The sequence below is a fragment of the Eutrigla gurnardus genome, assembly GCF_963514095.1.
Source record: "Eutrigla gurnardus genome assembly, chromosome: 16".
Classification (NCBI taxonomy): Eukaryota; Metazoa; Chordata; class Actinopteri; order Perciformes; family Triglidae; genus Eutrigla; species Eutrigla gurnardus.
In genome coordinates, this window is record NC_139927.1 from 7,642,034 (window position 1) to 7,668,794 (window position 26,761).

Below are 26,761 nucleotides of genomic sequence, written 5' to 3' on the forward strand. Positions count from 1 at the left end.
CTTCCCATCGTGGAAAGGAAAAGGAGTCTGTTCAAAACGGATATGGAATCTTAGATTAGCCACCAAGGACGCGTAAATTCTTGGCACCGTGCGTAAAAAAAAAAAAAAAAAGATGGAAAACACATCGGACTTTTTTCCACTAAATTAATTTCTTGCGATCTGATTTGGTCCGTAATGTGAACTGGTTGTTAAATCTGCAAGTACACCAGAGGTGAGCCGCTCCCCGACTCGGCACCGGATGGCTCGCCGGTGCGCGGACAGCCTTTTGGAGCGCGCCAAGAAAGGAGGTACGGCACTCGCTCTCTAGGCGCGAGGCTCGAGTGTGACGCACATTTACACGTCGACGCGAAGCTTTCGAGAGAAGACAGTACAGTGAAGTTGCCCCCCCCCTGAGATGCCTCCCAGCCGCGAAGATGACAGAGTTGGCTCCCGGGTCTCCGTCTCAAGGTAACGCTTTGACGGCGGACGGGAAACGCTCCGGTGAAGTCGGAAGAGTGCAAAATGGGACGCGACCACCTGTTCTCCGCGAGGACGGCGGTCCTCTGCTCGCTGCTCTTCTGTACGTCGGGTAAGCACTTTTATCTTTTTAAGTGGCTCCATTCGCGAACGGAGAAGTCGATATGGGTGAAAAATGTCGTGTTTAATTTCACTTTAACACAGAAATGTGTTCACTTTTCCACTAACAGACTGTTAAAAAAGCACGTTTGCACGCTTTTAATTGATAAGCTTCGAGTTAATACAAGCTTAAAAGTAGCTAAACATAAACTTACCTTTGAAAACACCTGCTTGCTTGCTTGCTTTTTAACCAAAACTCCTACAATGCCTCTCTCCTATTTAATTACGCCTCGCGCCTGTGTCCCAGGTTAACGTAACAGCTCGTTTATTGATTTATATTATTTATTTATTTCGCTAGTTTATTACATTAACTACTGTGTAGATGTAGGGACTCCTCCAACTTTCAGCAATTTTTTTAAATTTTTATTTTTTTTAGTTTAATTGAAACATGCAACACTAGCTTTAACGAGCACGTGAGGCGAATGGACCAGTTAGCTTCCGGTTCCCATTAGAGACCAAAGCAGGTGTATACCGGTAATGGTAATTGGTCACTTCACACACACAAAAAGTACAAACCTAAAAAAAAATGGGAGAAAATGTTAAAAAATTCAGTCATAATTCTTTTTCCAGAAAAACAGTAATGACGAGACCAAAAAATTAATCCTTACTTAAGTGGGAGCTGAAATGTGTAATTCTCTTCACTCTTATGCTGCATACATTGTGCACATTTTTTCAAGAGAATTAGAGCCTTTTTTTTTGTAGAAACAGTGTCTAAGGAGCCATTTGACTGTAAATCCATCAAGCTTGACAGTAGAACTAAGGGCCGCTCTATTTATCGATTCATGAGCTTCTACGTGGGAATTTATGAGTTCCCTCAAATGTAAGTAATGGTTGTATGTGCTCAATAAGAGGTCCAAGGTAATATGTGTCTAATTGTGGCATACGTGAGAGGCTTTAAGAGGTGAGGTGGTCCTCTTGTGCAGCCGTTTGATGCCGTGCCAATCTCATTATGTCCTGCAATTTTTGTTGTTGTGTTTTTTTTTTTTTTTGGAATGAACTTTTTTTAAATATTTGACAGCCCAATTTCACAAGAGCACCTCTGGCTTGAGATCCTGCTGACTCGATCATCTGAACTGGTCAGTGTTTCGCCCACCTCGCCAAGGGGGTTGGCCACGGTCCCAAACACGCACGCCCCAGTGTTGCTGGGTGTCGGAGGTGTCATTTCATTTCAAGTCTCCTCTAGCAGGATGAGCCTTTGATCTATGGCACCCAAGAGCCTTTTTTTTCTTTTTTTTACCGCCTCCACATCTGGTCCTTCCCAGATGCACGGACAGATGAGCGTGCACCGCCCCGACTGTCAAGATAAGAAGTCTCTGGTGCATGCTTGTTTGCCAGAATGAAATTAGTCCGTGATGGCAGGAGATGGGCCCAAGTGCACCATGGGCAAATTAACTCTGAATTCATCCATCTCTAATGCCGTCTTTCTTTCTTTCTTTCCTTCTTTCTTTCTTCCTTCATAAACTACTGCTTAAACAATTATTTTGCCTACATTGTCACCTCATATGATACCTGAAGACCCCGTTGTAACACTGCCATGTTACGTAGAGGTGGCCTCAGGCCAAGGAATTACCATGGGCAATAAATCATGTAAACACATTTGCATGTCGCCCTCAGGGTAACTCCATGTGGGTTGTGAATACTTGTCAATGTGGTCACCAGAACTACAACTCATCCATCGTTGGGTAATAATTCAGCCTTGGCTGAGCAACCATTAGACTGCTGCCTGGCGCAGATGGTCCAAGGTCTCGTCTTAGGGTCTTTGATGGAAGCACACTTCCTTGGGTTGCATTCAAACAGAGATCCAGAGGGAATGGGCGTTAATGGCATGTAAACCCAATGGCGTCTCTTAATTTCTTTTAAAAATTGATTTCTTGTGTGATGCTGTACTTCAACAATCCCTTTCATTAATCACTAACGAGAAGCTGCCATGATGTATTTGTTTTATATTAAGTTCCCTTTCTGTACGTTAAACAATGAATACATTTCCTGCATGATTGAATGACTAATGCAGGTTCACACACGAGAGCAGGACCGATATTTTGGCAGATAATTTGGCTTACTGCAGTTATCGGTGATGTCTAGAGTCTATAGGTAAGAAGAAATACACCACAGTAAACCCAGTAATAAACAGTGGTGCCAATACACAGTTTAGTTTAGAGTTTGAGTGATAGAGGGTTTTCAAAGATAGTATAATTTCCGATAGTTTGGACCGGTTTGCTTGACATCAGCTGTTCCTGACCACAAAGTTTTAGCCACTTTTTCTCTGTCGGAAGCATAATTCTTAAATAATAAAGTGGAGAATTACTTTCTGCAGCCGTCAGCCACTATTTGAGCCCAGTTCTACCAATAGTTTTGTAAAACATCGACCTCTACTTCAGTTAAATGTAAGTTGGCCCAGTATGTATCTGGTTGCAATTCTTTAGAAAAACAACCTTATCCAACATGATCATCTGATTTTTTTTTTTTTTAAGTGTTAAATATCAAATATGGTTTTCAAAAATCCAGTATTGGTCAGGATATGGTTCACAGAGATGCAAACACGCCGTCATGGCCCTCCGCCTCAAGTGAAAGCTGCGTTAATCGTTTTATGAATCTGTAACACAGAGTGGCAGGCAGCTCCACAATAAACACCCTTCTCTGGTGAGAAATTAGCTCACCTCCACTTAACACAAGCAAGCAATGATGTGTGTAATTGACTCTGACTACGTTGATGAAGGTGGAAGCGGTAATCCCCGAGAGGGGGGATTTACCGTCTACTTCCATGCAATTCATTCTGCGGGAGAAATACTGCAGCGATTCAGCCTGAGCTTGTACGCAAATCTGTCTAGACTGCATATTCAAAATCAATTTGATTAAGCCACTTCTCATGGCGGAGCAACACGTACACAATAATAATGTTTGGAGCGATGAAGGGAGAGGATGCGGCTGAAATGGTGTTGCAGCAGCCGACGGAAACACTTCCCCCCCGTCTCCACCCGCTCACCTTAAGAGGTTTTTAGCAGACGACCCACATGGGGAGCGCCGATCAAGAGATCAAAAGATTTGCTAGGATGTGGGAAAAGTCGATAGACTTTACCGAGAAAGGTCTTAGATGTTTAGAGGAGGCTTCTTGGCTGAAACATGAGTTGTTCGCACTCACCTTCACTCCCAAAAGCCACAGTATCGCGCCGGCCTGATTTACCGCTGTTTGTTAAGCGAGGATTAGAGGATGAGAGAACGTGGATCCACACTGTGCAAACTCACTGTGTGCTCAGCCACAGCCCTCACCTTCCATGCATTTGTTAGTATACCATCAAATATGAGCTGTTGAATGCCAACGAAACAAAGAAAACTGCCTAAATGATGGTTTCCATTTCTTTAAATGTTGAAAAAGTAAGTACTATCAAAATGCATATATAAATGCGTGCGTTTGGTGCTGAAAAAGGGAGAAGACACTCATTTAACTTGCTTTTTTCAAAATGTATCCGCAGTGCTTTGTCACGAGAAGACCCACTCGCACGCCGAGGATGAGCTCTTCAAGACGCTGTTCGCTGGTTACAACAAGTGGTCGAGACCCGTGCCGAACATCTCCGACGTGGTCATCGTCAAGTTCGGGCTGTCCATAGCACAGCTCATCGACGTGGTGAGTCGCCGCGCACGTCTTCCCCAGAGCAGTCGTAGAGATGTTTAAACTCAAGCCATTGTTGGCGGCATGGCAGCGGCTGCTTTTAAAGGAGCAGGGCGGGAGATGTGCTGGCATCTAGTGGTGAGGTTGCAGATTGCATCCTGTCAGGGAACGGCGTTGGCCGTCAGATAACGTTTATTTAAATTAATTACTTGTGACCAAAATGTGACAAGTTTCAGTAGAAGATAGATTTCACTTTGAGAAAAACATATCCCTATATTTAAGTAGTATTATTAATACTAATAATAATGAAATGTCACTTACACAAGAGTGACACAATGGTGATTGAGCCTAATGCTCAATGCTGGAAAGTATTTTTATATATTTACGTTATTACAAACTGGGTGTTCTTGGCAACAATCCCACTGGGGAAACATGCAGTACTACCGTATTTCCTCGATTGTATTATAAAAATTGAAAAGTTGAAGGCCACATCGACAAAAAGCCTCCAGGCTGCTAAACTCTGCGTCCTCGTCAGTTTTACAGCATATGTGGTCTTTCAACAGAATGTTTTGACATTTGTATATATTGTAGGAAAAAAAAAAAAAAAACTCAACTACATCGTGCACCCTCGGCCCTGTGACGGAAACGCGTGACAGAACCCTTCCATCAAGTAGTTGAAGTAAAGTTGCTGCGAGCTATATTTGGGTCTACTTTGACAAACCTCCAAGAACTGTCATATATTCCTCTGGCCTTAGTTGACAGCCTTAACTCAGTCTCTCTCTCGTTTGTCTGCTAGGATGAGAAGAACCAAATGATGACAACCAACGTGTGGCTTAAACAGGTTAGAAAAATGTGTCACCGCTGATTTATTATTCAGATTTTTTTTTTCTCAGAGGAGATCTGGTGATATTAAAATTTAAGGATATTAAAACCTACCTCTATAGTTTGGAGTTTAGGAGGAACTGAATGACAATTAAGACTGGAAACATATTTTTGTTTTTGTTTGAATCTCTCAGGAGTGGAACGACTACAAACTTCGCTGGAAACCATCCGACTATGACAATGTGACGTCCATACGAGTGCCGTCGGAGCTCATATGGGTACCAGACATTGTCCTCTACAACAAGTAAGAGTGATATGAGACTAAAATAACCTGAAAAGGATAAATAAATCCAAGCATGATTCAACCACATCATGCTTTTTTGCATTTCCGTGGTTTAAATGATAAATTGATTATTAAAATGCTCTGGCAATCAGAAAAGCGATTTATTGACAAATCTATTTAACATAAGCATGTTATTTAATCAATCCGGTGATCAGGTCAAGCAAATTATTTCTGTCTGCTGCATGCTGGTTTTAATTGATGTCTCCTCACTGGGTGGTGTAAGGTGTGAAATGGCGCCATCTAGTGTTGATAAACTGTCTAAACCGTCACATTGGAAAATAACTTTTAGTCAAATTAGGATCAAACTTAGACATTTCTATAAACAACCTCTGTATCGTCAATCTCTGTTAATCTATGTTGATGCCGTCAAATTTGCTTTAGTAGGAAATTGAGAAAACCTCTCCATTCTCCTAAATCCGCCTCATGGAGATTAAAAAGCCGAGAGTAGATGATGGAGTTCTGCTCCGTCGAGCCGGAGTGATCACGTTCTGTATGTGAAAAAAAAAAAAAAGGTGTGAAACCGATCGAACGATAACGACTCATCATTTCAGCAGAAGCTATTATCGCCATTAATGCGATGAATGGAGGGGGAGATTACTGGAGAAGATTACTATGGGGAAATCAATACTTTTACACTAACTAAAGTAAGAAGGGACTTTTCTCTGCCCACGGGGTAGTTGAAGCAGGATATGATGATCAGATATTCCAGCCCTTGTTGCCAGATAGTGAAAAAACCCGAGGTCTCAAACTCTCATCGTGTGATATCTTCTGTTTTCCAGCGCTGATGGAGAGTTTGCCGTGACCCACATGACGAAAGCCCACCTATTCCACACGGGTAAAGTCCGCTGGGTCCCTCCCGCCATTTACAAGAGCTCCTGCAGCATCGACGTCACCTTCTTCCCCTTCGATCAGCAGAACTGTAAAATGAAGTTTGGCTCCTGGACGTACGACAAGGCCAAGATCGACCTGGAGCGGACGGAGAACACGGTGGACCTGAACAACTACTGGGAGAGTGGCGAGTGGGCCATCATCAACGCCGTGGGGACCTACAATACGAAGAAATACGACTGCTGCCACGAGATCTACCCGGACATCACCTACTTCTTCATCATCCGAAGGCTGCCCTTGTTTTACACCATCAACCTCATCATCCCCTGCTTGCTGATCTCCTGCCTCACCGTCCTGGTCTTCTATCTGCCCTCGGACTGCGGCGAGAAGATCACCCTGTGCATCTCCGTGCTGTTGTCCCTCACCGTTTTCCTCCTCCTCATCACCGAGATCATACCGTCCACGTCCCTCGTCATCCCGCTCATCGGCGAGTACCTCCTCTTCACCATGATTTTTGTCACCCTCTCCATCGTCATCACCGTCTTCGTGCTCAACGTGCACCATCGCTCTCCCAGCACCCACAAGATGCCCCGCTGGGTCCACTCCGTGTTCCTGGACCTGATCCCGCGCTGGCTGTTCATGCGGCGGCCCGCCCCGGACGGCCGGCGTCGCAGGCTGCTGTTTCTGCAGCAGGAGGCGGCGGTGGAGCGGCGGCAGGGCCGGCCGGCCGGGTACAAATCTGGCAACTGCCTCAGCACCTCGGCGACCTGGTTGAGAGACGGGACCACGTCAGACCCGGAGAGAAGCTCGTATGAGGATTTAGAGCTGGGGACACTGACGTCATATTTCTCCTTCCGCCCACCTTCGCCCAGACCTCCGGGGTCGACTCCCCCACCGCAACAGAAAACCCCCCACAGCCAGAAGCAACAGGAGGGGCCCACGGGGACAAACAGACATTTAACGGGGGCCAGGGCCAATCCCAGTCAGAGGCCCACTAAAGTGGATAACACAGTATCAGATCCAACATTCCTGCTCTCGCCAAGTGTGATACGAGCTCTGGAGGGGGTGCACTACATCGCAGACCACCTGAGGGCCGAGGATGCCGACTTCAGTGTGAGTATCAATAAAATAGCACATGCACTATTATCAGAATGACACTTAACAGGTCATTACATCACCGTTGGCCTGCGCACACTTCCTCACCATGTATGGATTATGTGCCAATGAGAATAAGATGCACGAATACAAATGTCAAGTCATTCCCTCCAGCCCCGTTTAAGATTTCTTTAATTTAAGAGACTCAGTTAGCAACTCGCTGGTGATTTAGCTCTTAAAGAACAACTAATGCGTTGGTAGAGATCAATAACAAAGCTAAATGAAAGAGAATATTTAACTTGCCTTATCCCGGCGGCCTGAAACACGATTTCAAATTAATATTGCTCCGTTAAATGCTAAATGTGTAAATGAGCAACTATTTATGCACAACTTTCATCTTTTAATTCCTGTTGATCTCAATCCTGCACAGGTGAAAGAGGATTGGAAGTATGTCGCCATGGTGATTGACCGCATCTTCCTGTGGATGTTCATCATTGTGTGCCTGCTTGGGACCATTGGACTCTTCCTACCCCCCTGGCTGGCCGGCATGATCTAACTGGTGTGAGGAATCCATAACCACCACTATTCAGTCCGACATTCAAAATGTAGCCAAACTCTCCTTCAAGACAAGTTTATGCGACGCTGTTTTAGCCTCATGAGGCTCATAATGCACCCCAAACCCAAATTTAGCTAATTTTTTGAAGCATATGACTCCCCAGAAGGATAGGATATCTCAGATTCAGCTTGACTCAGCGTTGATCCATTTAAGCTGAACGTCCTCAGGTGTTCTCCCTCGCCCCTCACCTGTAATCTTACCGAGGTTGAGTTCGACCCCAATGCTAACATTAGCATGTGAACACACCCAGAGTTGGCATTTGTTAACATGCAAATGTTGCATAAGATAACGACATGTGAGCCAATTATAATGTCGTCACTTTTAGCATGACAGTTAGTGCAACATGCTAGTTAAATAGCACGGAGCCAGCGTCTTTGTCGGATAAGGAGTTACAGTAATATGATTCATTTCTTTGTTTTGGAGAATTATAATTTTACTAATTATTACTGGATTATTTTCTAGTGATCTAGAGATCAGTAATGGAACTGGTTCTAGCTGTTAACAGAAGCTAAATACCTCCGATGTCTTGGCCCGGGTAACGCTGCTGATGTCAGAAACTTCATTACATCTAAAATGTCAATAGCATGCTGTACTGGGAGACTATTATACACTGGTTTGGAAAGAATTCCCTTCTTTTTCTTCTTCTTATTGTTTCTAATTCCTGCCCAGGCTGCCATGATGATTTTTGAATGATCATACTATGTAATAAATGCCCTCATGAAACCGTTAAAAGCTCTTCTACATAGCATTCATTGAGTGGTGTGTAAATGAGACCTAACGCAGAACACCCAGATTTAAATATTAAATGCAATCTTCAATGAACAGGCATTACAGTACAATAGTAGACATATTTATTTTTAAAATCACTTGATCTATTGCTAGAATCTCATACTTTATAATAATGATAATGAACTTAATACAAACCCTTTTTTTCGTTCACGAGTACCTGACATACCTTAGTAGTCTTCACCTCATGATTATAACATAAAGCATTATTATAGTCATGTACTGTAAAACACTTGGCTGAATAACCGGCTTTCTTTACATTTCACTCAGGTTACCGTTTGAAAGAGTCAACCATTTACACGCGTTTTCATTTGAATTACATGATTTTATCTTTTTATCTGCCGTGAATTGTACTAGTCATAAGACACATTTTATATTTACAAGGATAATCCAATTAAAACGTGCCAATCACAACCAGTGAACACAAAAGAACAGTTTGTCTGGAGTGGCGACATTGTAAATATGATGCACGTCCACTTTTCTTCCGAGTTTAACTTAAAGCTGGAGTGCGGGACTTTTACATATAAATGACCGTCGAGTCATTCAGGTTCACACGATGCTGATTAAGCATCGTCTTGGTGGTCTGGTGCACGGCTGTATCAAGAGAAGTGGATACAGCGTAGGAGGCGGGGCCCTGTTCGCTCCCATGAAAGCTGCCGAGTGGCGCGTGAAGTAAAAAAAAAAAAGAATTAAAATTCAGATAAAATGAACCAGATCTCCCACCATCCTTCCTGGTGGCCGTGATCCGGTAGCTATGGCGATTCTCCTGTGCTGGAACACTGGTGATGTGTTTTTGTGCACATGGGAAAAGAGGAAATGTCCAACAAACCTACTTAGTTAGGATTAGCAAAATATTTTGGGGGGGGTTAAAAGATCATTTTGGGGTTAAAATCCACCCCTTCAGTGTGCTTTTTATGTTGAGCAGTCAGAGCTAAAGGGGGCGGGAATGTGGCAGAGATACTATAGTGACGGAACAGGAGCTAGGTTTGGTGGCTATCCTATGAAGTGTCCACAATAAAGTTTCTGGAATGGATGCCCCAGGTAAACTCAGCATTCACAGGAAGGATGAAATTTAAAAAGAAAGAACGCGAACGACAGCGAGGATTAAAAAAAATCCTGAAGGTGGGTGAGATTCAGCGAGCTCACCTGCTGGCAAACATAAGTAGCATCATCATCTGTGTTTGTGTAATTACTCTCGGTGCCAGAAGGGGGAGACAAATGTTCCGCACTCCAGCTCTGACAACGCACACTTACAGGTCTGATGAACTGCTGCGGTCGGTTCGATCACGACGGGGAAAAAGACGCTCAACTGTGTGCAAACGTTAACGGTATTACCAACATGATGGATGAGAATGTGGCTTTGATGTGTAAACTGAAGCTAACGGCCCTCTAGGGGAGCACTGGCTTGGCTAAGTTAGCTCGGACTCTGGCCTGGTCCACGGCATCCAAGATGTTCTTGCTGTCCATCGCCAGAGTGTGCGCTGCAGCCAGCATCTGCTTCTTACACTCCTCCTTCAAAGTGGTGATGGCGTTCTGCTGGGCCAGCCGCATTTTGCTGATCAGCTCCGCCATGTCGTTGTTCAGCAGCTTCTGGGTGCCCTCGATCTGTGTGTGTGTGGGGGGGGGGGACAGACATAATGCATGGGCACTGTTGGCCTTTTTCCATGGAGGGCATTTTGACATGTCAGGAGGGAAAAGCACATGTATAGACTGGTACTGTGCAAGCTGGCTGACTGGGACACGTGAATATAAAAGAGCCATTAATAATGGTATTAGTTACACCTGTGCTTTTCTTACCATGACAGGTCAAAAGCTCTGCTTATAAACAAACCTGTACAATATCATGTAATGCACATATATAGACACAGTTTTTGTGAAGCGTGTGCACGTTTTGGTTGAAAATACTACAGAGATGTGTTGATTTATCTCCACTGCTGGAAACGTTCATGTTATTTTGTCCATATATTTTGTACATGTATGGTCCGTTTCAGACGTTGTGTTGACCCCTGTGTGCATATCGGTTGTTTCAGGAAAGCAAGAAATGCATTAAATACGAATAAATCTTTGTACTCTATTTGATAAATATGCAAATTCTGGATCTCGTCCTCAGGCAGAATAGAAAACATGTAATTAATGGTCATATCCTCTTTGCTTCTCTGTGTTTGAAGAAGTGTGTTTTATTTCAGGGACAAAGAAGAAGCTTCGGAGGGGGAAACACAATCAATAAAGAAAGGGAGCACGGAGATGAGAAAAGACAAAGAGGCGACAGAGAATTTACTGTACCTCAGTCCTGATAGACTCGTGTAAGGTGGGCAGTATGTCATCCACACTGCGGATCAGATCTCGTAAAGCCAGCCCAACAGACTGTGGGCAGAGAGCAACGCAGATGATTAATCGTCTGCAAGGCTCAAGAAGTTTGTTTGCCATTACAATTCATACATTTCCCTCTCAAGCAGCAACAAACTGTAAAACGGGGGCGAAAGGCAGAACTGTGTCTCTGCGTACCTTGACGATGGTGATGTACTTCTCCGGTGGTGCATCCGTGATGTCGTTCTTGAGCTGGACGACAACTTTGACCAGGTCCATGACGTAGTGGTACACTTTGTCGTCAGAGCGGTCCAGCTCAGCTGTGGGCGCAGCCTAAGTAAGAGGAATGGTGTGTTTTAATAATGGAAATATCCGTCAAGGATCACCGGGCACTATTTTTAATGCACAGTGGCATCAATTCCCTTTCAACTGAAGGGTCATTTTTACTTTTTGAGTGAGACATTATGCATTCTCTTTATCTCCAATCAAATACAATGAAATTATCCCGAGATTACCTTTGCTGTGAGCCTTGGGGGTTTGTCTGGAGCTGCTGCAAGCCAGAAAAATTAACAATATGAGACACAGAGATGAGAAAAGAGCAAGGAGGGTTAAGAGAGAGATAAAAGTTCATTTCAGTACTTACCATTTTCTGTGTCAGGGAACTAAAAAGAACAAGAAAAAGAAGAAACTCATGGGGACTAGAAAATAAAACAGTGCTGTTTATACTATCAACAGTAGGATGCCGTAGACCGGGGGTGACCAAAACCATTTCAATGTGGGTCGTATTCAGAAAAACATCGTCACATATTATAAAAGAGGATTTCTGTAGCTGCTGCTGTCCAGTTTAATTTAAATGAATTCAATACGTTTAAAGTCTCGGTGTTTGGCCTGAGGGCCCACTTAAAATACTGCAAATGTAAAAGGTGTTAGTCCAATATTCAGTCGACATTTAATGGATGTGCAATGTACATAATGAAATATTCTCAATATTTGGCCTGTGGGCTGAAGTTTGGGCCGCCCCAGATAAAAGTGTGCCGAGGCGATCCTGGGAAATACGAGAACTTCTAAAAAAGCAGGAATAATAGGTTCCCTCGTCTCCAAGTCAGAGGGTTTTTGGTGAGATACATTAAACGAGGTCTAAGGTTAAAGATTTTGGTTCTACGGTATAAAATATGTCAGTAAACAACCCTCTTGTGAGTTTTATGTCTTCAAGAAAGGCAACTTCTAACAATGGGACTACAAAACGTCGTCATGGCGACTAGCCCGCCTCAAAGCCTGGCTGTGTTGCAGTTCATTTCTCGCCTAACATTAGCTTTTTACTTCCGGTGATTGCATTTACACTTAAAAAAAAACAAAAAGAACAGACACTAATGTGAGATACGCTTCAAAAAACCATTTGTCAACAGTGAAACCAGCTTGTGCAGGCGTTCACCTACCGCTGGGTTGGTAGTGTCCTCTGGTCCCATGGGGTCCTGCAAAAGAACAGGCAGGTTCATTTTACACAGTATGGACATGGACCCCCCCTTTGTAACGGTTATCAGGGGAACATTTATTTTACGGCTAGCGGGGCGTCGGGAGTGAACGAGTGGGTCGATACTGTTTAACGAGGCCTCGTTCCACGTAGCCTCCAGGGCCACGTTCAACTGAGCGGGGGGGCACAGAGACACAGAGAGGGGGTTGACAAAACCTAATGATGCTCTGTTCCCCACCAGGAGTCTCTCCTCCTTCTCCAGCCACTTCTCGTCCTCCATCATCTGCTCTTTCTGCCGGCGGAGAGTGTGCTGCATGTGCTGCCTCTCCGTCTGCCACAGGCGAGCCGCGTCCTCCCTGCTGTTTGGTTCCACGCGGAAAAGCTCGCCCTCCTAGATTCGGTGGAAGTTTTTTTTAATTTATTTTTAGTTTTAACTCATCTGTGCTTGAATATACGACTTCAAAAGAAGTCTTTCTTACCGCCATGCTGCGACGCCGAGGGGACCTGATGGCCGGCAACGCGAGATTGCTCATGGAGTCGACGGGAGACTGGTAGTCACATGGGCTGGCCAGGTCGGGCGAGCTGGCACACAAAGCCTCGTTCAGCTGCACGGATACACAAACGCGTGCACGCATTGTTGTTATATTTTAGGAGTAAATCTTGGAGGGAAAAGGTCGGAGGTTACTTGGATATGCTACTGTACCTGAATGTGTAGACCAATACTGAGCGTGTTCCCGAACCGCCCTGGTTTCATCCTCGAAGGCTACAGGGAAATAAACAAAAAGATGAATTTTAAACACTCAATTTAAACGTTCAATTTGAATAAGGGGCCGTTTTCTGACATAATAATAATGATTTGTACCTTGGGAGGAGGCTCGTGGAAGTTGAACTTGGAATCGAAACATTTCGTGGAGCGCGCTCTGTCCCTCTCTCTCTCCACTTCCTGCTCCTTCTCCATCTTGTGGACGTCACTGACAGATGTTAGACAACGAGTTACGGTATATCAGGTCTCAGTAGTGGTCCAAAACCAATTCTACTGGGCTACACAGCGCGCTCAATCATTTCTAATGCAAGGATGAATGGAAATCTACTTCTCCTAAATTCATTTTTACAATTTAAAAACTAACCAGCGATCAATGGATCATGTCTTCTATATATTTAATTTACTTTGAGAAGGTAACTGGATTGATTACATTTGACAATGTCTGCCTCTCTGTAAAGGCTCAAATAACACTTTGTCCTTGTTGTTCATGCATTAACTGAAAAAGCCAATTTGAGAGTTGCAAAAACATTAACTCACAAGAAAAGTCACTTAGTGTGTGATTTTTTAATTGAATTACAGAAAGGGTTACGCCGTAGATGAATGAGAAGGACCTCATTCGAGCTCTCTTTATATTGAATAAAGAAGAATTACCTGATCTTGACCACCAGCTCGGTGAAGGTGGGTCTCTCTCTGGGGTCGTAGGACCAGCAGCGGGTCATTAGCGAGTAGAGGGCAGGAGGGCAGTTGTCTGGCTTGGGCAGCCTGATTCCCTGCTCCAGTTGGTTGATCACGTCTCTGTTCTCCAGCCAGAAAAACGGCTGCTGTCCAAAACTCATTATCTCCCACATACATACAGCTATGGAGCGCCGCAAAAGAAAGAGCAGGAAAAAGAAGTGATTAGACCTGTGCTCACTGCTATTTATGCATATCACCAGAGGGGAAGTGAAAAAAGAAAATGTCAGCAAAAGGGAAGTGAAAAAAGGAAAAATCCGCAAAGGGAAGTAGGAGCGACTGCGGTGTATCACAGAATAAAATTCAATATCTCAAAAAAGGATTTACTGGTTTCGAAACTGAGTTGTAACAATGTTCACTCATAAGGAACATGCGATATTCTGCTTTTATCTAGTAAATTGTTTATGTAAAATCATATCATGGTTGTCAGGCTGTTCTGTTCTTTTGTGTTGTCGTTATGATCGTTTTGTAGTTACGCCTATTAGTGCGTGCGTCCTGTATGCATGCATTCTTGTGTTTCCATCACCTCCGGGGATAGTGGGGGTCTCCAGTCTCTGGCACCGTTATTTTGGGGGTCGTGGGCTGAAAAGTTTGGGAACCCCTGTGTTAGTGTATCGCAAGCTCACCAAACATCCAGACGTCACTGGCTGTGGTGAAACGTCTGAAGTTGATTGATTCTGGGGCCATCCACTTGATTGGTAACCGAGTAACAGACGCTGGAAAGAAATGGGAGACGTCGCTTTTATGTGGTCAACAATTTTAAAAACAGGGACATAAAGAGGTGCATTTCCCAAATGTGGGAAGTATATATATTTATAAATGCATTACAATTTAGACAATAAAGTGGTCAAGAATAAAAGGAGCCACAGGCAAATCTCTTACCTTTGTAGTATTCTTCATCCTCGATGTATCTCGACAGGCCGAAGTCTCCGAGCTTCACGCAGTCGGGACTGGCGACCAACACGTTTCGCACAGCAATGTCTCTGTGACGAAACACGCAGAAGAATGGAAAGTTATGCTTCATGCAGATACAGATGGAGATGATATAAATGTAGATGAACTCGAGCAGAGTAAGCCTTCTCTCCGATTGCCCTGAACGTAGCTGCAGCTGGAGCAGAAAATATTTCAAGAGGAATCTTTGCATTTTCCACACAGGCGGAGAGAGTCATTTCCTTTTTCTGTGTTTTTTCTTCACAGGAGATTGAATCCTGAGTTGCTGCTTCGCTGCCTGAAATCTGTTAATAACCTTTTGCAGAAACAACTGAGGCAGACATGTTTTTTTTCTGTCATCTCACATTGTCATTCTATAATGTTGTCTTAGGATTTCTAAAAGTTTAAAACTGCCATCACCTTATATGACACAACATCACAGGTTGTCCCCTTTCACCAGGGCAGCAGCAAACATGTTTTTTTTTGTGTCACTTGTCACTAGAGGTATGAGGAAGTGGTATTTACTCTTTAAGGGGAACTGATATGTTGCAATAATGCGCCATACGGACAAATGGACGGACAAATGGAGTCATGATTATAATAAAATATGATCTATGTGATAGCAATTTTCCCAGTGATTAAAAAAAAAACAGAGAAAAATAATCAAACAAACAAAAAGATCTGCATTTCCAGGATAACGACACCAAAATAAAAAGGCGCCTCTCACCTGTGCACCATGTTGACCCCTTCGAGGTAGACGAGAGCTTTGCAGATCTGCAGGCTGAACAGCACCAGAGTCGTCCTGGTCAACGTAGTCTGGTTCTCAGCTAGGTAGGTCCCGAGCTGCAACAACATCTAATTACTCAGTTTGTTTGTTGCATTGTTCTGTTTTCACCATTTTGTTCTCATGTCAGTCATCTGTGAAGCACTTCGAACGGCACTAACCCGTACGAAAGGTGCTGGACAAATAAAGACGACTTGTTAATTTAAACTGAACTCAGGAAATTAAAGCTCGGCACCGACCTCTCCATGCTGATAAAGCTCCATGACGATCCACACAGGATCGTCCTCGATGATGCCGATCAGTTTGACGATGTGCTGATTATCGAGGTTCTTCATGATCACTGGCAAACACGCAAAGTTCACAAAGTCATTGCCAAACGTTATTGTTCTCACATTGAATTTGTTATATTCAACACATTTCACCCTGAATGGAAAGGACATAGAGCTCCCTTACTTTCAAACCACATATACTACACCTTGTGAAAAAGCTGAGGCTAAAAGTTGTGCTTTTCTTTTAATGTAAAAAAAAAGCATCTTGTTGCAGCAACTTTTATCCCCATGTTAGATTATGGTGATCTGTTGCACACGCACGCCTCTGCTCAATGTCTTCATACGGTGGATACACCTTACAATGCAGCATGACGGTTCATCACCAACTCTAAGCCTCTGACTCATCATTGTACTCCCGGGTAGGATCTCTGGCAGCCCGTAGGCTCACACATTGGTACACCTTTATATATAAGGAAATTCTTGTGTTTGTGATTTTATCAATCCAAAAAATACTGGATAATATAAATTGCACTCCCAGGACTTTTTCATGCTCTCGGTCCCAAATGCTCGGACAAAAATTGGGAAAAGAGCTTTTTGGTATTCTACTCCCTCGGCCTGGAATTTATTGCAGAAAAATCTGAATATAAAGGAGCTTGTCTCTTTAGCAGCTTTTAAATCAAGAGTTAAAGAAGAAGATTCCATAAGATGTAAATGTTTTAACTGAATAGGCTCCATAACTGGCTCACAGAAAGTTTCTTCAAGGCAAGGTTAAATAAAGGTTCAATAAAATAAAAATAAACACATTTCCTCTAATTACCTGCTTCACTCATGAACTTCTCCATCACATCGGGTGAACAGTCTTTGCAGGTCTTCACTGCCACATTAACCCTTTCGCCGTTCTGTTGAAATCAAACACTTGGTCATGCTGTGAACATGGGAATGACAACTAGACAGAGCATTTAGGCAAACAGAATGTGGCCGACAGGAAGTTAATCTGCAACTAGAAGGTCCAGTTGCCTACGATAAAGCTTGAAAAGACTATTTTGATAATTGATTAACAGTTTAACTTATTTTTCTAGCAAAAACATCAAACATTCTCTGGGTCCAGCGTCTCAATTTGTTGCATTTCTTTGTCTTATGTGAAAGTAAACTAGTATTTTTTGGACTCTATAACTACATATACAGTACTTTCTATTTCCCCAACAGGCTTCCCATCAATAAAGTGTGTTTATAGTCAGTTTATAGATAGTTTAACTTTCATTTTTAAATTGTTTTTGCCGTTAGTATTGATAAACTTCGACTCGGGTTCCACTCACATTTTTTTTGTAAACTCCATCGTAGACTTCCCCAAAAAAACCCTCACCGAGGATTCGGCCGAGAACAATGTCATCCCGGTCGATCCCGTACTTAATAACTACAGAAAAAGATTTAAATGGATTAAAAGCAAAGTTCACACAGCGATCATTCAGCAAAAGACATGAAGACGAACGCTGAACGAACCTGACGTCGGCCTTTCATCGAGAATCTCACAGTAGATATCCGATCCTGAAAATGCGAAATAAAGATCGGTATGATTGGACTTGTTGGCTTTGAAGATGCTTTGTATTGGATTATACATTGAGCTGATGTGAAAGTAGGAAATCTCTCAGCTCACCCATACTGTGTCTGACTGAGCTGGTGTCTCTGCTGCTCCGGAGAAAAGAGAAGAAAAAAAACCCCGCTCATAAATTTTCTCCTTAAGACTCCTCAGAGCGCCGACAGAACGATTCAATAAAAGAGCGTTTCTCATCAATAACTCTAACTTTCCATTTCATATTACAACCACAGGGGGAAACGACTACAGCGGAGAGAGAGAACCAAACCATTCAACGTCTACTCACGCTGTAGGAATCTCAGGTAGGGCAGACCGCGCATTGGCATCTAGGAGAGAGATCACTTATCGTCACAACGACATTAAGATAATACATTTTAAAAGCCATGCATCTCCTAAGGCATCCATCTCCATACTTAAAAACAACAGATGTTTTGTAAGCATGAACCAAAATTATGTTGCAACAGGGGGGGAAGTGGCGGAGTCATACACACCTTTATTTGTTCGATGGATAACACTATCGTCTGTGTCATTTTCCAAGCGGCAGTACCCGTCAATAAGGTCCATCATGTTCTCCGCCATTGGGACCGTGGCCACATTGATCGATAGACACTATCGGAAACATAAAAGGGCCGATGTAAGGACACGTACCGCCTTAAATTTCCTGTGCAAACGCTCTCTGTCGTAAATGTATTTACTTATCTGATCCTTAGCATGAGGTAATATTGTATAATAGGTAGATGGTGCTGTGGTACTTACTTGTCTGGCCCCCTCTATGTTGAGATCTAAGAGAGCCTTGCCGTCGCCCTGTGATAAGCATTGGATTTTCTTGATCTGTTTGAAGTCGGCTAGAAAAACAGGCTGAGGCACAAAAGAGAGGAATGCAGGGAGTTAAATTATGATGGGACTGATTTCATTTGACAAGCCGTGTTAGATAAACTGTACTGATGTACTGATGGTCATGTCTGGACTGGAAAAACGTTCCCAAAATGCAAACTATTCCGTTAGCAGCTAGAATGACCACCTCACAGTCGAGTGACGTTTACATCAACACATATCCAAAATCATTTCATCCTATGACACATTGGTGTGAAATTGTCTTTATTAGCATATGAATTCCTCGAGTTGCAACAGCAAAAAAAATTAAAAAACAGGTTTGTGAAGTCATAGTGACCTTTGACCCCAAAATTCTAACCAGTTCATTAATTCAAATTTATAAGATATTTGCTCAAGGCGTTCATGAAACACAATAAAACAACGGAACCAAACGAGACAGATTTGATGTAAAACACAACACAATTACCGCTGAATCCTTCTGTGTGCGTTGGCGGATGCCCCTCCCACCGATGACCAGCTCCACTGCCAGACTCCAACCTTGCTGTTGACAAGCGAGAGTGATTAAAGGCTCGCAGATTAAGGCTCGGACGCTCCTGATGTTCGTAACTGTAGGATTTTACTCACCACTAGCTCACATGGGAAAACCTCCTCGTCATAGCTGTTGAACTCTTTGAGGGTCTCAAAGAACCTGACCATGCAGTCGTCCTCCTTGAGCGTCGCGTACTGTTGGAACGTCTGCTGGATCAACTTCCGTAGCTGCTTCGCCTGGACCGCAAGCGGGGAGATTTTAAATATTATTTCATGTACACTCTGATGAATATGAAAAATACATTTGTGGCGAGGAGAGTTTACCTTCATGCTGTTAATCAGCTGTGGAGGGAAGAAGAGGTCCAGGCCCACTTCTTTCCTGCATTTGTAAAAGAAAATCCAGACAAATAGTAGGAATATTAAAAAAGAACAAAATACTGCTACCAGATAAAAACTTCTAAATGTCATCTTTTAAAAACTACAATAATGTCAGTCAGCGACTGCCACAAGGTATTTGCAGTGGGGCTTTTATGGGGTTTTCATGGGTAGCATCATCTCCAGCTTCACTATCAACCCATACAGAGAAATTACTGAGAAATTAAACTTTACAAGAAAACAGAAGATCAAAACGTACTCTAGCAGCTCAAAGTTGGACTTCTTCTCCAGCCCTTTGGCGTTCATGTCTTTGTAGAACCTCCTGTGAACAGAAAAACACATCTTCATCCTTAACAACATGTTAGTTTATCCCACAGTCATCCTCTGGATATCATCTATTATAAACCCAAGTCATTAACATGAAACGTACACGCTCTAACCAACTCCAACATACCACAGTTATCACCGCGCTCAATTAAACAAATGAAGTTAAAACAAACAAACTAAAAAAGCTAGAGCTAAAGAATGCGAGGACTGCAGTGACTCACCTGATCTCCAAACAACCGAGCTGCAGCGCCATCCCATCGCTGACCTTACAGGCATGATACTGCATGTAATCACTACGGACCTGCAACATCAAACCAGATATATCAATAAATACAAATGGCAAAATAAATATACATTTTTATATTCCCACTTCCCATGACGGACCATCGTTATGTTGACAATACTGGTCAAGAGCATATATTTTATGTACTGCTTAACGCTGAAAGGAGGTGATGACAGACTGCTTACCTGTGTATCCATAACCTACTTTAGTTTTAAACAGTGGTGAGGAAAAATGCAGCAAAACAGACCAAGTTCAAGTAAATGAATGCAGTTTGTGTCCACAGATCCATGGTAACCATGGTTTTACAGAACTGACAGTTTGACGTTCTTGTATGTAGATTAAATTCAAAAGAAACCAGCGAAGGAAAAAGTTATTACAATGCTGGACACATTTATGTGTGAAAACAACACCTGTTATTGGCAAATATCCATTGACAGAAAAAATACATTGAAATAAAAAATTAAATCAACAATAAAATCATCTGTAGCTTCTTACCTGTTGGTAAAAATACAACAACGTAGATCTGTCATCTTTGAATTTTTCCAAGAAATTGACGGGAACGTATCTGATACGAAGGTCATACCTGGATTGGAAAGGAGAACACAACCCATGCAAGTTTATCAAAGGCCACGCTTTTAATGAAAAATACCCAAGATGTGGCTCATCGGTACCTCCACTCGGCTTCTACGTGGTGGCTCTCGTAGCGTTGCTCCACCTCCCCGACGGTCAGGTCCGGATGCAGCCAGTGAAGTTCTTCTGACTTCAGGTGCTTCAGCAGGAGACCGTAGCATCCGGCGTGCTCGATGTTCGGCCCCAGTCGACCACAGATCAGTATCGAACGGATGATGGCCTGAAGGAGAACCAACAACTTTTACATATCATGAATCTGTGCTCAGCCTTTCAATTTATTGCACTTTATGGTTGATGCATGCTTCACCTTAACGAGCTAAAAGATTAGCTGTAAACGTTGCTGAAACACTGTGAGAGAATTTCTTATTTGTACACTGATAAACTTTTTAAGGAGGCCAAATAAAACATGTCTCTGGCTCAAAATACAAAACGCCTCCCTCAATCTTGACAGCTCTTCTTTCGATTTGTAATCTAAAGTTAGATAAAAGCTTAGATTTCTCCACAATGATTTGCTCTCACCCTAATTTGCCAGGAGCTGTCACATTTAACCAGCTTGAAGTTCTTGCCCAGGTTGTTGTTGGTGCAGAAGCACACTTTGAGGATCTTGATGGGCCCTCCGTCCCCAGCGAAGAAGGATTCGGGGTTGGAGTCTGTGCTGTTGGTCCTTGGACTGGGCACCTTCCAGGACAGGGTGTCACCGGACATCACCTCGTACATTCTCACGGTTGGGTTGGGACCATCATACCATCATGCTTTTGACAGACAAAAGGGAAAAAAAGACTTTAATTTGATGGTGGTGAAATCGAAGGAAAAGCCTGTTTCAGCAAGGATGTAGATATAGTCTTAAGTGTGCACACTGTCCTGTGACTTGCTTCATAGTAGTACTACAGTACTACTATGTTTCATGCTGTGTTCCTGTACCATGTGGTGTCTGTGACTCACACCGTTTGATTCTGAGATCGGCTGATTACATTCCTTCCTCACCGCGACTTCAAGTGAGGGCCTGTGTGATTCATGAATCAAAACTGTGAGAGTGTGGAGACTTGTATCATCTATAAAAACCCCTTGAAAATTCTAGAAGAAAGTCTTCTCCCCCAAATGCAAAACGTGACTTAACATTTCGTGGGCGTTTATGTGGTTACGTGCAGCGTGGAAGGGAGGAAACCACCCCTCTAGAGGCTGAAGTGGGTCAACATGACGACGGAAATGACACCTAAATCCGTCTAGTAATGACTAACCGACTCGTAGCTTTCTGCGGTTATGAAACCCGTGTTGATTTGTCTGTGCAAAAACCTGAGGTAGATGAAGCAAGGAAGCAGCTCTTCTGTCTTTCTCTAGGGAATAATTTGATGTTGACACCACTTTCATATCTGTCTGTTCAAGCCAGGAGATGGTTAGCTTAGCTTAGCTTAGCATGTAGACTGCAAAACAGGGAAACCGCTAGCCTGGCTCTGCCTGAAGGTAACAAATGATGTATTTCTGCAACCATCGGCAAAAAGTCAATGGGATTTTGGATTATTGCAGTTAAACTCTGTGGATTTCTTCGAAGCATGGATGTTATTGCAAGTAATAAGCCAACGTTCCCAGTCACATGACTTCACGTCACCGCCGCCAAGCTAAAGGCGGACTAGCGTTCATCGTGATGACGTTTAGTCGACACGCGTGAATGCTTCAAACTTAACGCATGTAAACGAGATTTACTGACGTATTTTATGCTGTAAAATAAATTAATAAAATACTTTTAAATATACTATTAAAAAACCCCATTGATTTAGAGAAGAGTGAATACAAATACAAATCCTTTCCAGATTTCAGTACTCATTCCTGCAGCACGCCATCTTCCTACAAACGCCCCTAAAGCTCACTTATTTATTAACACACTATATCTTGTTTTTAATAAGTACAAAAACCTGGAAAGTAAATATGACAATAGAGTGGTGCAGGGATGACGAATTATGTAGGCCGACCCCGTTAGCATCCCATTAGTTACCTCGACAAAAGGCCAACGGGATTTTTCCATTGGATTTGGATTATTGCAGAAAATAAAAACTCATTGAGACGAGGGAACTGGAAGTGCAAACATGTGAACTCATCTCCAGGCTTCAGGACACATTAAAACGTTTTGCAGTGTAAAGGAGGGTTATACATTTCTTGTACAGGTGCAGTGACTTCTTCATTTACAATTCGACTAGTTAGCTGGTAGCTGCTGGTGGATTTATTTTCTAGTCATTTTTTTAAATGCTTTTTCATGCTGGATGCATCATTTCCAATACAAGTATGATAATAAGAATATTTAAAGAGGTGCTTTCGTGTGATTCTTTATGGAGAAAATCCATCTAACTTATGGATTACTCTTCAAAATCGGATGACTGACCCAACTCTGCACAGCTAGCTGCTTCCCCTTGTTTCCAGTCTTAACAGTAACAGGCTGTTAGCTCCAGCTATGTATTTACAGTACAGACAGAAATGATGGTGGCATTGACTTTCTCATAGTGAGTGGTTTTTTTCCCCAACATGTGTAACTATTCCTTTAAGACAGGAATCCCTCAACAACAACAAAATCGACCCCGGGGCACCAGAGATCCTGCTCTCACCACTTTGCTTTAAACAAACATGGTGACGGGCGGTTACTAAACATCAGAAAAACCTGCAGCCACAACTCCACACCTGGAAACAGTCAACCGTCAAATCTTTTCCCTGGCTGACAAAAAAGGCTGGAAGCCTGCACGAGCTTTGATTTAATTTTCAGGTTACATCAACGGCAGAGAAGGGCAGCCAACTGATGCAGCATAAAAAATAATACAAAAAAATCACCTCACCTTCAGCATCCGAACATAAGTCTGATTCTCCCCCCCTCACATTCCTCCTTGTCAATCAAACATCTGAGTGCGTGTTGACTCAGCAAACAGAAGAGTGAGCTAAACACTTTTTAAACAAGAACCCGTGACAACACACGGAGCTACGGTAGAGATTTGTGTCCGGTACCCACCTCCCAACCGTCATAACGTACATTTGCTCAGAAAGTTGCTGTCTGGACGCTGCGACGGAGCCGAGTTCGGTTCTCTCAGGGCTTTTCCGTCGCTGTTGGACGAGGTGGTGTTTTGTTAGCCTGAGGCCATGAATTCCCCAGCAGGGCTGTGTGGGTGTGTTTGTGTGCAAGTGTGTGTGTGTGTGTGTGTGTGTGTGTGTGCAGGGAGAAAGGGAAGGAGAAGATGAGTGTGCAGCGTGGCCGGCGTGTTGCACCATCACCTGGGTGTGGGAGGCCTGACAAGAGGGGATTGAGGAGGCAGAGGGTGAAGTTTAAGATTACTTCTTGGAAGATAAACTAAACTTCCACTGAGTTGAAGTATGCGGACGCAGAAATACAACCCTCGCCTCACGGCGGGGAAGAAACAATGAGTCAACACGGCGACATCACAGATCGCTACAGGTATTTGTGGGCAAAACAAGGAAAGGAGTCTGGCCCGACTGATGAATGGTGAAGCTTTGGACCTGTCGTCTGTGACCTCCAGTCGACTTCAGTTAACAAGTGTGCGAGACTTTGTCTAGTTTTACTTTTTAACACTTAAACGTTAAAACACTGAACAATGGAGCATAGAAGACTCCTCTGAGAAATGCTCGAAAATAAGTTTCAATTTAAGCTAATTTCCTATTATTTCATCCTCATTTATACATTTTCATTTCATGTTATTTGCTACTGGAGATTTTACAGACACATGAACATAAAAATGTAAAAACAGCGAACATATGAGTGTCTTTTATTAAGTGTTATTCTTATACGCTTTGTAAATATCACGGTTAGGCATGCGACGATATGTAAAGCTCATTTCACGATTATCCTGACCAAAATAATCGCGATGCACGATAATAGATAATTATCAAATATGATTAAAGCAAATCTCTAGTCTAATAATGTAAACATACTGGAATCACTTTACCTTTGTTAAGAAACAAATATTTTATTGCGTCACAGAAAGAAAATGTCAAAGTTACCATCTGTCCTCTTCTGTCTAATTTTGCATTTTAAAGGCTTTAACATTTGAGCTCTTCTGTTTTTAACGAGTTCATTTGATTTCTTCTCGTGAAAGCATCCATGCCGATCTCATTCAGGTATTGGAAGTCATGCTTGTGTTGTAATTTGTAATGTAAACTCACTGACGGCCACGAAGTGCTTCCTTCTACGCGTTTGTAAAAGCTCTCGAACAAAAGCGACACTTTCTCGGCCACGTAAGTTTTGTTGCCTCTCACACGCTGTCATGCAGGCACTTGAGTTGTTATGGTAACAACTGCCCCAGAGGGAGATTGAAAACAAGGTGGATTGAACACTCATAATATCCAGTACCCAGACATTTATCAAGCTAAGGATTCCTGCTGCCACATTTTTGTTTATCTGAACTCTTGTGTTTTGTTGGAGATGTACAGAAGGTGAGTGACGGGGGACGATTCAGGCTGACGGATTGTGACAAATTAGAATTAAATTCCACAGCAGAGAAGCTACGACCTTGAACCAGGCTGCACAGGAGACCAATAAAATCGCTCATTATCTGCAGATAAATCAGTGTCGTGTCTTTGTCTAGAGCAATTGGTTGAATAATAGTGGATTAAAAGATAATATTCTGCTATTATGTCCATCATCCATCACCACTTATCCTGTTAAGGGTCGCGGGAGACATTTGGGGCAAAGGTTACTATTTTATAGTCAATTATTTAAGATTCATTTCAGCAAAAACACAAAGATTTCATTTTTATGTTCGTCGCTTTTCTGTTTTATATCACACTTTATATCATAGTTACCAGTTACTAATTAATATTTATTAATTATACGTAAAATGTGTGGTGTCCTCAGCCAAATAAATTCTTAGTCGTCTACAATTTTGCTGACTAATGGTTGACTTAATCGACAGATAAAGAAAACCTGAGCACCTCCATAAAGACACAAACAAACAAAAGCACTACTTTAAATCTTGTGTTTACCAGAGATGTGAAAGAGCATGAAAAAGACAAATTAAAAATCATTGATCGACTATGGAAACATGGATTCGACCCAAATGGCCGATTAGTTGACAACAAACTTTTTTACTTTTAATAAGTTTGTCCACCGCAAGAAAAATGACTGAGTCGTGTCCCACTCAGCATACATCTTGTTCGCAACCTTAAAATAAATTAATGTTTCCATAAAATATATCGCAGCAGGCCGATACTGCATATCATTATTGGATTAATGTGAATAAGGATCTGTGGGGTCGTAGTTGTAAACCAGGTGGAACCTTTGACTGTTTCTCTGCCGTCTCTCTCAAAGTAGGCTGCATGTGGCGCAACAACACACACTGCCTTTGCCAGAATCTGTCATGACTTGTACACTTGACATGAGTATCCATTCCATCAAGAAGTGTCATCAGATGGGGTTTTTTTTGTGTGGACATTGTGTGAAAACCGTCAGGAATCACAACACACCCATGCTCCCTCCAACTGGAGCGGCTTATTTTAGACAAGGAAATGAAAATCTGATGCCTGAATTAAACGGTGTGAACTTATAAAAGGACAGTGGTTGCAGTGAAGCCTCTTTTGTGCTGCTTGTCAACAGGGGCAGGTATGCATGCACACAGCAGGCCCTGCTGTCTGTACAGTAGAGGGTCTGCACACCGCACTGTCATGACCCCCGGGCGCTGGAATGTGGCAGGCTGCTTCCTCACCTGCACAGACTTGCTTTGATAATGAACAAAGTTCTCTCTCTGCTCTCTCTCTCCCTAGCCAGCTACTTCTCCACATTGTGCCTTTATAGTCAATATTATCACCTTGACAATAAAAGTAGCCATTAAAGCTTCAAAGACAAATAGGAAAACATTATTAAAAAGGAAAAAATGTGACTTTTATAACCACTTAAACATAAAATGTGAACGTTAAAGCTCGTGTGGTGGTTTGAATGCTTGTTTATCCTCTATGAAGGTGGGCCTCTTTGCAAGCGAGCACTGTTAGTTGTAACGACTCTCCTACGCAGAAGTTGTAAAGTCCCTCTGCTGATAAAAAACAACATGATTATCTATTGAGCTTCGTGTCTTACCTGATTCTGGTGTGATTCCTCGAAGAATAAAAGCCTGACAGAGCGTGTAATTCCTCCGGGAGAGTCCGGGCCTGACAGTTTCACTCCAGTAAGCAGGAGGTGGCAGGAGGCCACTCCCTCACCTGTGCAGCTTGCCGTCAGGTGGGCCCACTTCCTCATGT

General features: G+C 42.8%; 2 protein-coding genes across 3 annotated transcripts; one reads left to right on the forward strand and one right to left on the reverse strand.

The window, feature by feature from the left end:
• Positions 1-158: 158 nt before the first annotated feature.
• On the forward strand, positions 159-9,423 carry chrna2b (cholinergic receptor, nicotinic, alpha 2b (neuronal)). Its single transcript, XM_084030554.1, has 6 exons — positions 159-568; positions 4,086-4,237; positions 5,019-5,063; positions 5,239-5,348; positions 6,167-7,328; positions 7,741-9,423. Exons 1-6 carry the CDS (start codon positions 502-504, stop codon positions 7,864-7,866), a joined length of 1,662 nt encoding a protein of 553 aa, XP_083886680.1. The 5' UTR covers positions 159-501; the 3' UTR covers positions 7,867-9,423.
• On the reverse strand, positions 9,393-26,761 carry ptk2bb (protein tyrosine kinase 2 beta, b). Of its 2 annotated transcripts, XM_084030552.1 has the most exons (31): positions 26,601-26,761; positions 21,059-21,291; positions 20,581-20,759; positions 20,405-20,492; positions 19,848-19,927; positions 19,559-19,621; positions 19,249-19,303; positions 19,021-19,161; positions 18,863-18,937; positions 18,319-18,420; positions 18,054-18,171; positions 17,849-17,888; positions 17,623-17,654; positions 17,469-17,513; positions 17,285-17,382; positions 16,786-16,867; positions 15,939-16,039; positions 15,643-15,758; positions 14,868-14,968; positions 14,612-14,701; positions 13,905-14,109; positions 13,353-13,461; positions 13,194-13,253; positions 12,970-13,095; positions 12,729-12,881; positions 12,456-12,491; positions 11,663-11,681; positions 11,535-11,569; positions 11,218-11,352; positions 10,996-11,076; positions 9,393-10,317 (listed from the first exon to the last, which is right to left on the reverse strand). In XM_084030552.1, exons 2-31 carry the CDS (start codon positions 21,254-21,256, stop codon positions 10,102-10,104), a joined length of 2,979 nt encoding a protein of 992 aa, XP_083886678.1. In that variant the 5' UTR covers positions 21,257-21,291; positions 26,601-26,761; the 3' UTR covers positions 9,393-10,101. The 2 variants fall into 2 exon arrangements, with proteins under 2 accessions (XP_083886678.1, XP_083886677.1); XM_084030551.1 differs by having other exon boundaries at positions 12,456-12,881.

Bases quoted from the DNA above. Each gene is read 5' to 3' on its own strand.
- chrna2b (XM_084030554.1), top strand. From the start codon at position 502: ATGGGACGCGACCACCTGTTCTCCGCGAGGACGGCGGTCCTCTGCTCG. The intron at 569-4,085 runs GTAAGCACTTTT...ATGTATCCGCAG, and splicing joins GCTGCTCTTCTGTACGTCGG to TGCTTTGTCACGAGAAGACC. The intron at 4,238-5,018 runs GTGAGTCGCCGC...TTTGTCTGCTAG, and splicing joins TAGCACAGCTCATCGACGTG to GATGAGAAGAACCAAATGAT.
- ptk2bb (XM_084030551.1), bottom strand. From the start codon at position 21,256: ATGTACGAGGTGATGTCCGGTGACACCCTGTCCTGGAAGGTGCCCAGT. The intron at 17,889-18,053 runs GTGTGTATGACT...TCTCTCTCCTAG, and splicing joins TATCCATCGAACAAATAAAG to ATGCCAATGCGCGGTCTGCC. The intron at 11,353-11,534 runs GTAATCTCGGGA...CCTCTTACTTAG, and splicing joins CCCCAAGGCTCACAGCAAAG to GCTGCGCCCACAGCTGAGCT.